The 14,431-nt window shown below is 36.9% G+C and overlaps 2 protein-coding genes across 2 annotated transcripts in view; one reads left to right on the top strand and one right to left on the bottom strand.

Annotated features, from left to right (window-relative positions):
- The window catches only part of LOC137257923 (partitioning defective 6 homolog beta-like), a 28,910-nt gene extending 18,132 nt beyond the window's left edge, over window positions 1–10,778 (bottom strand). Inside the window, exons 1-2 of the mRNA XM_067795432.1 lie at window positions 10,558–10,778; window positions 3,485–3,710 (exon numbers count right to left, since the gene is read on the bottom strand). Coding sequence (XP_067651533.1) covers window positions 3,485–3,710; window positions 10,558–10,620 — 289 coding nt within the window. The 5' untranslated portion in view covers window positions 10,621–10,778. The remainder of the gene's footprint in view (window positions 1–3,484; window positions 3,711–10,557) is intronic.
- Window positions 10,779–11,507: 729 nt separating this feature from the next.
- LOC137257913 (serine-rich adhesin for platelets-like) overlaps window positions 11,508–14,431 on the top strand; it is a 33,259-nt gene continuing 30,335 nt past the window's right edge. Inside the window, exons 1-2 of the mRNA XM_067795416.1 lie at window positions 11,508–11,886; window positions 13,983–14,092. Of these exons, the coding sequence (XP_067651517.1) occupies window positions 11,755–11,886; window positions 13,983–14,092 (242 nt within the window). The 5' untranslated portion in view covers window positions 11,508–11,754. The remainder of the gene's footprint in view (window positions 11,887–13,982; window positions 14,093–14,431) is intronic.

Raw genomic sequence — 14,431 nt, 5'->3', positions numbered from 1 at the left:
TAACAACTATTATGAAATAAATGGGCAACTGTGTGCAACTTACTTCCCATAGTCAACACTGTAGACTATATGGGTGAGCGTGTCAATAGGGTTTTACATCACTTCCAACAATTTTCGAGAAATGGGCTTCATATATAGTACTTACATGACTTCACACAGTCATAACTGTAGGTTATATGGGTAAGTGAGTAGTTAGTGTTTTATACCGCTTGTAGAAATGTTCCTGAAATCGGCATCACACATCTTAAGGAACACATCAAGGTGTTTGGGATGACAAGTGAATGCTTTAACCACCAGGGTACCAAACAGATACATATGACATGAGGAGAATATTCAATTGATATTCACTACTGCTAAAATAAATATCATATGCTTATGAGACCAATGTTGAACATTTTTAGGAAAGTTTTGGCAAAATACATCTGACATACTTCATGAGAGCTTAAAATACAAACACCCTTCTTGTTCAATTACAAACAATAAAATGTGCTTATGATGTTATATTGTTAATAAAAACATACAACTAAACTCTGTATGTGATGCATCAACACATTGACAAACTATTTGCTCTTCAGACTGTGTTTACAATAAAATATTATCGTGAAAATATTCAATCAACACAGGCATGTTTAAAACAATATGAACAATATTGTTTCATTTCATTTCCTGTTTTACATCGTGATGTGATTACCTCCCTTACTGATCTAATAAACAATGTATTTCCACAGTAAATAAGGTCAGTTGACTATTCAGGCTGTAACTAGGTCAAGTCACATTCCAATGACGATGAACTAACACATAAGAAATCTCTCTCACTGACAAAAATGTTTTAAGCAAATGTTGTAATTCAGGATAAAACTCAACACCCAACAAAATATTAGGAATTTTAACAATTTGAAAGCCAAATGTGATATGTCATAAAAAATGTGCTTCAAAAACAGCTATCCATGAACTTTTTAACAGTTTCAATGATGGCCATGTTTCATTTACCAATAAGTCCTGTGTACCTATGAGTACAATTTAACTCTGACAGCTCTGTAGGAACCTCATAGCAAGGTAGACTATTCAGGGGATGGTATTTTTTTTCATTTTTATAACAATATTAAAATACCAAAAAGACATGCACTTCTTGGTTTTCCTGACAAAAATAACGATCCTCTAAGCATTATAATCATTATCTTCAAAAACATCATCTTTGGAAGCAGATATCAAATGAAAGCGCCACATTTTCAAGTTTTCCAGAATGAACTAAGGCACTACTGTATGATAACTAAATGTTCTTCCCTAATGGAGTGTAATATCAACACCTTTTATAAGTTTTGGTTGTCATGTCACAGACTGTTTATTTGATGTGCACAACTTCTTTTTATGACTTTGGATATTCATGTCATTTATTGTCCCTGCCAATATTTCCTTTTGTCTATAGTCTGTTAACGTGGATGTCAAATTGTTATCTATTTTTCTGAAAAGACTGTAAAATGTATGAAAAACAATAAAAATTATAAAGAAAGCCAACCATGTTTATGAATTTAAGCTTATATTTCAATAAAATAACATCACAGCAATAAGGAAAACATAAATGCTGACATGAACTATCACAGAACAAATATAAAGAAAACCAGACATGCATGAATTTTCCTCCACTTTTACCCAAAAACACATGTCTAGAAGAATGAACTACCAGAAAATTGAATGCACATGACAAGTGTCAACATTTGCTATATGACCCAACACTTTTACCACGTAGATCAATTGTACCCTTTAAAGTTAGGTGGACAGCACATGTAAAGATGAAGTCTGTATTTTTTATTTTGTAGAAATTGTCCCTTTAACTATTAATTAATATCTTAGAAACTTGTGCAAGTCTACTTGTAACTGCAATCAACTGACAACTCGCTACATTAGTTAACAAGTAATGTCCATGTTAAAGAGTACAATACATCAATAAATACAAGTTCAGGAACAGGTAGGAAATAAGTTCAGGCTAAATTATCACATCAAGCACACTGTGTTTCATTGTACAGGATCTACATGAACATCATGAAAAACTGAAAAGCACAATTATCTGAACACATGCAACTTGTTCAGCTCTGATGTTTCTGGCCAACTTCCAGGTATCATGTAAGAAATCCTCTATATATAGTCTCTGTATATACTTCTATACTACACCCTCCGTATTGCTGTCAAAATGCATCACAATTTGAAGCTTCAGCAAAATACACCACTGACAATAAAGTTGCCAGTTTCTTTAGAATGGGTGCTTGTTAATTTATACCCAGTCTTTTTATCAAAGCAGAGCTTGTCAATTTGGATGTGTTGACAGATACTGACAAAGCAAGGAGCAAGTGAAAGCATAATCCACCAGTTTCAGCTGACAAAGATCGCCAGTTACCAGGATGCTGGATTTCCACCAGGATTAGGATCTGACTATCTGTGGGACCTGTTTGTCCTAGAAGCACAAAATCTGTGCAGAACTTTGTTGTTGAGATGTCGTAGGAGTTTGTGAGTTTGATTTCAAGCTTTTTAGCAATATCCCAGCAATATCATGGCAGGGGACACCAGAAATGGGCTTCACACCTTGTACCCATGTGGCATGTGGGGAATCAAACCTGGGTCTTCAGGGCGACGAGAAAACAGTTTAACCACAAAGCTACCTAAATGCCCCTCTATCATAGGAGACCCGAGAAGGTCCTGGGGTAGAATAGGCCTTCAGTGATCCATGCTTGCCACGAAACGTGACTATGCTTGTCATTAGAGGCAACTAATGGGATCGTGTGGTCAGACTTGCTGACTTGGTTGACACACGTCATCGGGTCCCAATTGCACAGAATGATGCTCATGCTGTTGATCACTGAATTTTCTGGTCCAGACTCGATTGTTTACAGACCGCTGCCATAAAGCTGGAATATTGCTGAGTGTGGCACAAAACTAAACTCACTCACTATATCATAGGAACAACACTGCCTACCTACTAAAGTTTCAAAACCACCAGATAATGTGCACCATGCTGTTAATCAAAATGACAGCATTCCAAGCCATGGAAATTTGCAGTCTGATTACCTGTTAGCCTAAGACCAAACTGTGCTGTGACAACAGTTTTCATTGACAAGCAACATATGGGGGACATAATTAATAAATTCCCAATAGTCCAATGTTGTGAAAAATGGGAAATCAATCATTCTAAAACTGACTGAAACTGCAACATCAGACTCTTGAGTACAAGTGAAATATAGTAAGGTTTACACTTCGGGTAAAACACACGTTTCTATAAAAAGTACTGCCATCTCATATATGCACAAAAAAGTTGCCAAAAAAGCTACATCACAGGGTGAGGCAGTTGTGCACAAAGCAAAGGTTGTTCCATCCATCCTGCTTCATCAAAGAACCCTTGCATGTCTCAGGTACTTGTGGCCAAACTTTCTACTTCTTGCATCAACCCTGATTGTGTGTATTTGTCCAATCAATCAAGGATGTATGTGATTACCTTTGCGTTGCAGCAGAAGTCGAAGTAGTGGCTTTGCTGTCGTGACTGCCTTGGAGAAGTTGATGTCGTTGTTGATCGGGAGGAGGTCTCCATGGACGGGGTCGGTGTAGTTGATCACAAATGGAATGTCTTCCAACTGATGGAGTTTCTCCACCTGGGACTGAAACTCATCAAATCCATTAACTGGGTCACGACTCACACAGAATCTCCGAAACTCTGCATCGAACTGAAACAGACAAAACAAGATTCTAAGTATCTATTTAAGTATCTAGACTATATTTCTTTACTTGTGTTACAAATTAGTTAATAAGGTCAGACCAATAATATTTCTTGCTTTACAGATCCAACAATTATATTTTTTCAAGAAAAACAAAATGAAAAAAGAATTTTGCCTCGTCAAAAAAATAAAATCCTAATGTTAATGTGATATAAGTGAAATACTCTTGAAATCAGTGTGAAACCTGAACTCCCTCAACCTATAGTTAGTTGAAATAAACAAACCAGAGTAGTTAAGATGGAAACTTTTGGGGTTTTTTACTTTGATGGGTGATTTTACTAATTATTTTTTTTTCACTCCTGCCTTTAGGTTTTCTTAACACAAACATCCGTGAAACAAGAAATACAAATGTTATGGCCTGATGTTGTAAGAGCAAAAGTTTCATGAAACCAAGAGAGTGATATAAATTGAGGGCAATTAATGAGGTCCATGCAATTCTAAAATATGTATCTGATTCTGGCGACCTCTTGAAACTTCACCGTGTAACATTAAGGTCATGACACAGCCTCCTCTACTCTGCTCATAGTTTCACATAAATCACAGTGGATTGTTACTATAGGATACATTACTTCAACTGAGCAAAAGTTCTTATCACATGAGTCAATTAAGATTCAATACCAATCTCACATTTAACAGCCACAATAAGCAATATTCATATCCTGATCACTGCCTGTAAACTGAAGGAAGTGCAGACACTACTTGATAGCACTGACAGCCATCTATGTCAAACAGGTATGATAACAGATAATCTTCATGATCAGACAAGTCACAGCATCTGACCTTCATTAAATAGCTCCTACAAGTATTGATATATAGGGATAATTACCATGGTTACATCATGAAACTATCTAATGCTCAATTGACTCCTACTAGAAGAACTGGGTACTGGGAACTATCGGACATCACGCAATCTCATCCTTATCAATTGGCTCATATAAGAATGGAATACTGATTTATTAGCTCTGTAACAAATCATCTGATGCTCATTAAAGGCCACATGCAACATAAAACACAACTTTGCAGATTCTGATACCTTTTGGTATGCACTTACCGAAACAAATCATCAAAAATGACAATTCAACCTAAAAAGTTGAAAAAAAAATGCTATGAAAAAAAGCCTGCAAAATCGGAGTTGGAGGAAAAATGGTTTCAATTGCTATGCTGTGCTGTGCTCATAATGCATACGTAGTGAGTAGGTCGAAACAGTATGCCTGCATGGAGTATGAGGTTATGAGCAGTGGTCTAATCTTGGCTGTGCAATGTACATAAACAAGTAAATAATCTACTCGTTACATAAAAACATGTTGATTGTGAAAAGCAAACTCTGTCACAGAGGAAACTCAATGTCTGGTTTATTGACACCCATATGTCTGCCTGCCTGTCTCCTAATGACAGTATGCAATGCAGAACTTCAATTACTGACCATTTGCAATTTGAAATTATCACCTATCGGGCTTATAAGCCATAAACAAAGAGACGGCTAAGTGTATCAGCAAATGAACCAGTGGCCAATAACAAGGGGTCATTACACTTGAGTGGACATCCACCAGTCATGACTGGGTTCGATATCGTGGCTGCTTCGTTTCGAGGGAGGTAAACCCAAGTACAAAATATTGCACTTTTGATTTGCGATTATACCCTTTTCATTTTGTTTATTTGTTTTTTTCACAATCACCAATGCATTTTATATATCATGAATAAGTGATAACTGTGTTCTAATTATGTTTGATTTTGTGGTTGCATGTGACCTTTAACTGGCACTGATTGAGTTTAGTTTCAAGTCATTTCTAGCAATACTGCAGCAATATCATCACAGGGTACACCAGAAGTAGTCTTCAAATATTGTGTCCATGTGGGGAATCAAACACAGGTCTTTGGCATGATGAGCCAACAAATTATCCTTAAAGCTAACCCATGTGACATTTAAATGGCATGGAGGAAAAGCAGAGTAAAGACAATCACACAATCAACCTATCTTGCAATCATCAACTATCTCTCATAATGAGGATGGGATACTGAATCATTAGCTTGGTAGGAAACTAAAATCATGTGATCCTCATCAACTGTCTTGCAACACAAGCATGGAGTACAGAGACAATCACACAATCAACCTATCTTGCCCTCATCAACTATCTCTCATAATGAGGATGGGATACTGAATCATTAGCTTGGTAAGAAACTAAAATCATGTGATCCTCATCAACTGTCTCGCAACACAAGCATGGAGTACAGAGACAATCACACAATCAACCTATCTTGCCCTCATCAACTATCTCTCATAATGAGGATGGGATACTGAATCATTAGCTTGGTAAGAAACTAAAATCATGTGATCCTCATCAACTGTCTCGCAACACAAGCATGGAGTACAGAGACAATCACATAGTAACACACTAAACCTATCTGATGCTAATTAACAATGATTCACTTCCTCATATGAATGGTGTAATGAATCCCCAACAATTGGCTTTCACAACAAGCAAGAATGCTGGATTGATCATACAATGCCAAACATAACACACAGAACTAGTCTGATCCTCATCAATTATCTCTTACAACAAAAGGACCTAATAACACACTGCCCCACAACCTACAATTCAGTTTTCAATGTTAGCATGTGAGCAAATCATAGACTGCATGGGAGAAGATTGCACAGATTGGGAAAGGCAGGGGCCATGAGTCATTTGCACATTCATTATAATTTTGAAGTTTACTATTGACACAAGGGCAGTGGCCCATTCTTAATTCAGAAAAAAGCTAATATTCCAGAAAAATGGCCCACTGTCAAAGTTCTCTTTCTCAGTCCCTTCAGAGACTGTTTTCAAAATGGAAACATCGATCAACATTGCTATAGACTAACTGATACTTATAATGCTGAAACTCATTCATTAAATTAATTGTATCATGGAGTCAAAATTAATAATGAATTTTTGTATGAATTATTTCTCCAAGATAACACAAAATTCATTATTTATTATTTCCACAATATGATAATTGTACTCCAGGTGAGCAACAATTCAGGTTTTGATGCTGAATTATTTTGGTGTATGTGATGAGAAGACCAATGTTTAATGTTATTTCAGTCTGAGAACATCCATTCATCTGTAACCATGTATAAATCACTTACAGTTAATACACCATAACTGTTACTGCCATTCAGTTCACTGAGAATATTTGAGGAGGAAGACAAATGTACCTTCACAGAAGAAAAAGTTCCGTCTTAACCACTGGTAAAGAGAGCATCTGCTAGAAGTATCTCAACTCAAAGAGCTCTGCTGACACCATCAGGTCACAGGACCAGTTTTGAACAATACAAAACAAGGGAATACGTTTCAGATAGATGCCTACAATTTATCTGACAAAAGAAAATGGGACTGTTTTATTGCCAGGAGCCAACCTTATTCCAAACCAGCTACCAAGTCAGGGCTTTTGTCCACCATGCCCAACAGTCAATGTGACTCTAGTGAAACTCACATAACAACTTGTAGAGCTGTAGTTACTGTTGATATATTATATGAAGCTCCTGCTTTACTAAAGGTAACTCACAGACTTTCCAGGGATTGGGAAAGAGAACCTTGACAATGGGCCATTTTCAGGATTATTAGCCATTTTCCTGAATTTTGAATGGGCCACTGCCCTTGTATCAATAGTAAAACTTCTAAATTTTAACGGGACATTTTGCATTCTAATGTGCAAAATAGCCCATGGCCCCTGCCTTTCCCAATCCCTGATTTTCTGGAATATTCTCTTTTCTTGTCATGTTACATGGCATACTTGTACCTAAATTTTCTTTTGAACAGTTTAATGCAAGCAGAATAAACAGAATCTGCTTTATTATGGTATCAAATGTCATGTTCGTTACAGTGACCAAATCCCCATTTGGCAACATGTGCAACACATAAATGCATCTGGGATTTACTTCGAGTCCTGTATTTGAGAGTTTGTGGGACTCTTGCTCTTGATTTTCTGGACTACAAAACGGGTTTCCTTACACTTAAATATTATCATTAATACTATGTTATAATATTGTTGCAATTCAGTCACTGTTATTGTATTGTGTATCATGATCATCACAGTTATTAAACTGCAAATGATATCATAACCCAGCCAGTAGCAGACGCAGTGATACTTACTGCTACATGATCGATATTTTAACAAAAAAGTACTTGGACTTTTTCTGCATCCCCATGGATGCGCTAATCTATTTCATTGCATCCGTTTTCAAAGTTTATGCATACAGGACAGGGGAACTTGACTCCTGTGAATCCCTGCTACAAAGAGCATTTTAAAGAAATCTTGGGCTGAGTAAAAACTCAAGTACAGGTATATTATAGATATCTTATACTGATAATTATCATGATCATCATTCTTCCCCTGTTTACAACAGCAATAAGATAGTCAGTGCATTATGACGTACTCAGATTTTGTTTCCAATTCCAAATTCAACAAAATAAATTAATACTTCAAGATGTCAGTGCAATGAATGGCCAATGAGGCCACACACCTTCACAAATACCACACTTGAACAATACCACCTCCCCCTCCACATCAAGGTCGCCCTGACCCCCTGAGGGCAGAGGCAGACAATGGTGGAGGTAGAGTTATTCCTTGCCCTGCCCTCTGGGTCTATACAACACCAGACCACAGAGATTATGGTCATTACACACTCCATAAACACTGGTAATTAATTAGTCCCATACATCACAAGAGCAGGGATCCAAAGGCTGTCTAGACATGTGCACAATCTTCACTACAAGCATGCCCCTGCCTAATACTTACAGGGGTGAAATTTGTTGAGATCAGCTACACAGCTCACTTTCAAATGCAAGCATGTGTAACAAATTAAAGTAGAGGAACTCCAGCTGCTCAGTGTGTTGAAATGTCTGCTTGTCTTGAAACCATCATTAAGTGAACAAGTGCTGGGATCTGTTTAGCCTATTTCTCCTAAACAAGCGAATAGTCATTGATAACCTGAATTATATACTCATGGAAAAAATAACAAGAACACATGAAACTACAAGTGTTCCTATATTTATTTCCAAAGTTTTTCCCACAATGTAACACATACCTTGTGAACAAACCTGGAAAAGAATTAAGGAACATGTGTACTTGAATGTGTAGTCTGTCTCACAGTTTCTGAATGACATTATTTTCCCTACTGCCAAGCGCTCTGTGTAATGCTAAGGCCTTAAATGAAGCAAGATAGATTTCCACAGAATATCTGGTCTCCCTGGATCTCATTTTCAGTATATATGGGTTAGTTTTTTACTATCAAAGGCATGTATATTTAGAGACTTAGCATTAGTCTGTTGCATGTGTTGCCTTAATGCTTTCCATGAGGATACATTAATGCACTTATAGGTAATTTTCATGCTTGATTTAATTGCATAGTTGTGACTTCTTTGTTTATTTGCAATTCAAATGTTTTTATCAAAATGTGGCCCTGGTTAACACTTTCAATAAACTATCTGGTTAATTAGGTCACTTGCTGCCCATATGACTGTGTCCAGGTGAGATACTGATCACCTGTCACTAATTGCTCCGCACCTGCTGACTTGCAACTTGATAGACATTACGTGGTCAGGATCAGATTACGCAGAGAGTTTGAAAGAGATACTCTCATTCCTGGTGCTAGCTGTTTTATTTAAAATCTACAAAAGAATGCTCATCAAAAATTTAAATTAAGAATGAACATAAGGACATATTTGTTAAAAGAGTTACAACAGAATGAAAAACCAAGGATCCTAAAGGTCCCTTTAACTTAGGCTCATCAAATGAAATGTACTTCTTGTTCAACATCATGTTCAGCATTATTCAAACATATGAGTGTGATGTGCTATAGAACTGAGCCTGGATTAGACAGTCAAGTGATTGATATCATGAATATAGATCAACACAATAAAGATGTAATGACTAAACCAGATTACTGACACTGTCACCAAGTCTGACAACCTGATGCCTTTAGCGAACTCTTATGACCAGTACTGGTTGTTGGGAACCTACTCTCTACCTGAAATCCCCACAGATCGCAAACAAAACACACCTATTTACCTGTAAACACATACATCATAACAATAGTAACAAGTCTCATCCCACACCTTATGATTTCTGTCACTGGGTGGTTCAATTCAAGAGTCCCACCCAGTCTAGTGATTCACCACACCATTAGTAAGGCATTATTGATCTTAGTCGCATGCTTTCTTGTCCTCTTATCCTCTTAAAATACAAATTGTTCTAATCATGAAAGTAATATATCTCAAGATTTTTCTAATATTAATCAGTCATAATGGGTCTTCCACATTTGATAGGATTTATCATCCTTCAAACCTTCAGTCTGTGCTGATGTTTACCAAACCAAAAAATAACAAACATGTTTACAATCTAAACATCTGTGGATGGGATGTTACCAGACAATAGGCATGTTCTTGCAAATATGCTGGAAATTAATCAGCCCAAGTACTTTCACAGTTCAAAAAGCGAACACAACATTATTTTACATTATGCCATACGATGTTCAGATTGTTGTTACCTGACAATTTGCTGACCTCGAAGCTAAAATGAGCATTCCTGTCAAAACCGACGCCGACTTTCTGTCAGCGATATAAGAAAGTTAGAAGACATATTCATAAAAGACTGTCCCACATGCTATGACATAACTACCGACTCTAACGGAGGCTGAACATTTGAAAAGATTCAGCACCTGAATATTTGTTGACATGCCGGGAAGGCAGGCATGCGACCGTCCTCCCTTAGGCTTTGGTGACTCGCACCTGTGCAGGTTTTCGTTAGTCCTTACCTTGCTTTTCACTTCTACTTTCCCATTCTCGAATCTGGCACCTGACTTGGTACTTTTCGCCATTATTCAGATGCAAGCCCTACATCAGGGCACTCGTTCAGTAAATCACCAAGGTTTAATGAAATTCAAGTCCGAAATTCTCCACAAATGACCCAGTTACGATCCAGTAATGCAGTGACTAACCAGCTCGACGTCAGGGGTAGGGCTGTCCTACGATATACGGTTAACGTCACGACTAATATTATTCTTAAAACTCACCTTGGACGTCGGTTATCCAAGATGAATTCCCTAGTGAGCTTATGATTATATTATATACTGCTGTAACCTTAGGATAGTAATTCAGGGGTGCAATGGGGATGATGTGGTCCAATTCCGTATTTGCACAACAGATTCCATATTGAAACCCTTCCCTTCCTAATTCTTCAAAGAACATTAAAAACGATCAATGTAATGCAAGAGGGCCTAATATAAATACAGAACGCTATATTAGTGTATTTGGATGTTTTATATTGAACTCAAAGATGAACTCGAGTTGTTTCTCTGCTCCCATGACATCTTCTCGTATATTATTGTTTAGTTCTTAAGCTCTTATTGAACCCATTGTGTCCCGACAGATGACTGTAGATATTATAGACACAATTTTAAGATTATGGTGATTGTATATAAATGACAAAAACTTTCATCACATAATACTTTTCTCTATTTGTGCAATTAAAGATAGCAGATTATCTGTATTCAGTAGTTTTCGCCGATAGAATACATAGGACATAAAACAGAATTGGCTTCAACAAAGACATCGTGTTTATTGACTATTATTTATGTCTTAAATTGTCAGGATCAAAACAACATAAAGTGTAATACCTCAGAGTTCCTGAGCAACGTGTTTATATGTTATTAGGCTAGTAGTACACAAAGAGTCGCTTCCGTCAATTTACGTGGGACGTGACGGAGACTGACGACATTTTCCGAATAACTTCGTTACCCTCAATGCAGTACTTCGCATGAGTAAATAGGCTCTTTTCGTCTCTTTTGTAGGATGGCAGATTAAATATCAACTCTAAACATTTGAAAATAAGTATTACGAATAAGTACCATTTTCAGTACTACAAACAGAAGTATCAGAAGATTTTGAAAACGCTTTCATGAGGGTGACATACAAGATGGCGGGAAGTTGGAGCTTGAATACAGCCCGTCAAAATGTTTCGTTTCAAAATGTTCGGTTTCTCTTCGAATAAATCCACCGAACCCACCAACGAGAAATCCTGGATTTTAGACCTTGTTCTTGGGAAAACGTTAAACCCTAAAGGACAGACTGTCAAAGTGTGCAGGGTTCGTATTTTTGACTTTTGACAAGTTCATCGGATCTCCAATCAATTCAGTGACATATGAATTCGGTGCCTTTCACATAGCAAGTCCACACCATTTTTAGATCAACGGTTCAGATTTTTAAAACCATTTTTCCAAGGTTTGTTGATACATCAGCATTGCAACAAACTTTACCTGATTAAATTCTGTCCATCCGCTCTTGATCAACAAGGTGATCAAGTCAACTACTGTCAACTCTGCGAAATGTCCACATTTCCATTTTTGTAAAAAATAAACCCACCTATTTATTTCAAATACCTAACTATTTTAAGTAAATGTTGTTGAACCACAAATATATTAATAGTCTTTTCTATCAGCACTGAGCTTTACAAAGGAAAAATGTTTCATCTGGAATTATATGTCTGCTTTGAACATCCTAGAACTTCGAATCAACGTATGTTTCAGGTCTGCAGAAGAAGAAAGAAACAGTTCATTAAACATCATGACTGATGTACAATGTCAATGTTGGCAAAATCAGTATCTTAACGCTAAATTATTGAAACAGATTCAAGTTAGAGAGTCAAGATTATGAACTGCTACCTTTGTTTTGCATCAATTTAGATGACCTTAAGATTGTAACATGTTTTCATATATTCTAATCTTAAACCTGTATCACCAGTGTGGAAGATTCAATTTAGACAGTGCTTTAAAAGACAGTGCTAAAGATACCATGTTTCAAACCCGAAGCAAATCTGATGCTGAATTATATCAGAGTATGTTGTGAGTATGTTGTGATGCTGTAATGTGCAAAAAATACTTACTCTCTGCTTAAATCTACATCATGTGTTTATGTAAGTGCTGTGACATCCACAAATAAATAATGCTGAATTCTGCTTAAATTAAAAGATCAATAAAATATTGTCAGTTTTCAAATATTACTATTCTTAGCCACAATTTTGTGTTCTATGGCTGTCACTTCTGGATACAGACAGAAAATACATGTAAATCTGGCTGAACAACCACAAAATGTTTTTATTGAAAATAACATACAAATTGCACAAGGTATTTGAAATATAAATAATGCTTTCCTACCTGTTTAATTATCAAAGTACACACATTTGAAAACTTTAAAATATATCAAGCATGTTAAATAAAATTACTCAATGAATGAGTTAACACGAACATTGTTAGCTGGATTCACACATGGAGTTGTCTGCCCCTGGCAATACACCCCTCCCTCACACAAATCTATCTGAAATGTGCATCCATGGTTACATTAAGTTAAAATTTGTTTTATAATGGAGAGGATTGATGTGTGCTTATGATAAAAATGAAGTGTGCCATCGATTTATAAAACAAATTTCAATGTTCAGCAATGTTTTAATGGGTTGGAAAACTATGAAAGAACAGTGCAGACCAACCTTTTTCGCCAATGGCGCCAACGCGGGAATATCTTCTGAAGGGACCAGTCGTTGTTTTTCACTCAAATACATCGTGGAAAAAGCCAGAATGCGTAAAACAAGGACCCAAAAAATTGGACCAGGTTTTCATGAGTACTACAGAGTGTGGACTTGCTATTTCTCAAATACAAGTGCCTCTTTGTTTTATATAGTTTTATTGAGTATGAATTAAGCCCCAACCCCACCCAGACACCAGGGCTGGTAACCTCAAAATGTTACCGGCCCAAAATGGTTTTTATCAATGCCAGACCAAGACACCAATTAAGAAATGTTGAATTTCCCCAGATATATGGACCAGATCACCGGGTTGTCTGTCTGTAAATCTAGCTCACCTGCCAGAAATCAAGGCCATATTTCATAGCCTGATTATAAAGCATCTTCAAGAATCCTCAAAAGCATCAAGTTTCTGTGCAGGCTGCAACACTATCCATCAAAAAGTATGAGCAGGAATGGAACAAAGTAGATTTAGATGAGACACTAGTGAAACACTTGACTGATTGGTTTACACGTCCATTTAGTCAGTCGATTGTTCCAGTGTCTTTGACCAGTGTGATTTTGGGCAAGACATACCTGACAATGTAACCACTGGCGCTGTTTTCAGCATTCGTAACGATATGGCTGATGTGACATTAAATATTAACTCAGACACTCTGTTTCTAGCATATCAGTGGACCCCAGGATGATGGAAGCGTGGTCAAGCAAGTATCGGACTGTTCTGTCTTCATCAATGCTGTTTTCACACAAGAGGCCATTGACAACTATAACTTTGAGTGAGTTTCTAGGATCACTTGTTTTACTCTGGATGAGAATTGTTGATTATGTTTCATGTTTCATATATGATATCTCCAGAAAAGATTCACAGAACCATGAAACACACACAACAAAACACACATCAGTGTTTCCCATGACACAGAAAACCGGCATATTTGACCCCCCAAAACATGTCCAGGACTCCTTCTTGTGACACAAAGGAATCATGATGATTCCGGATTTCTTACCCCAAGGGCAAACAAACTCTGATTAATGTTGGCTCCCCAAAACATGTTAATGATTCCCTCTCATGACACCATAGAGTCATGATGATTCCTGTCTTTTTATCCCAAGAGGAA

Source organism: Haliotis asinina, chromosome 12 (assembly GCF_037392515.1).
Source record: "Haliotis asinina isolate JCU_RB_2024 chromosome 12, JCU_Hal_asi_v2, whole genome shotgun sequence".
NCBI classification, from domain to species: Eukaryota; Metazoa; Mollusca; class Gastropoda; order Lepetellida; family Haliotidae; genus Haliotis; species Haliotis asinina.
This window is presented reverse-complemented; position numbering and strand designations above follow the sequence as displayed.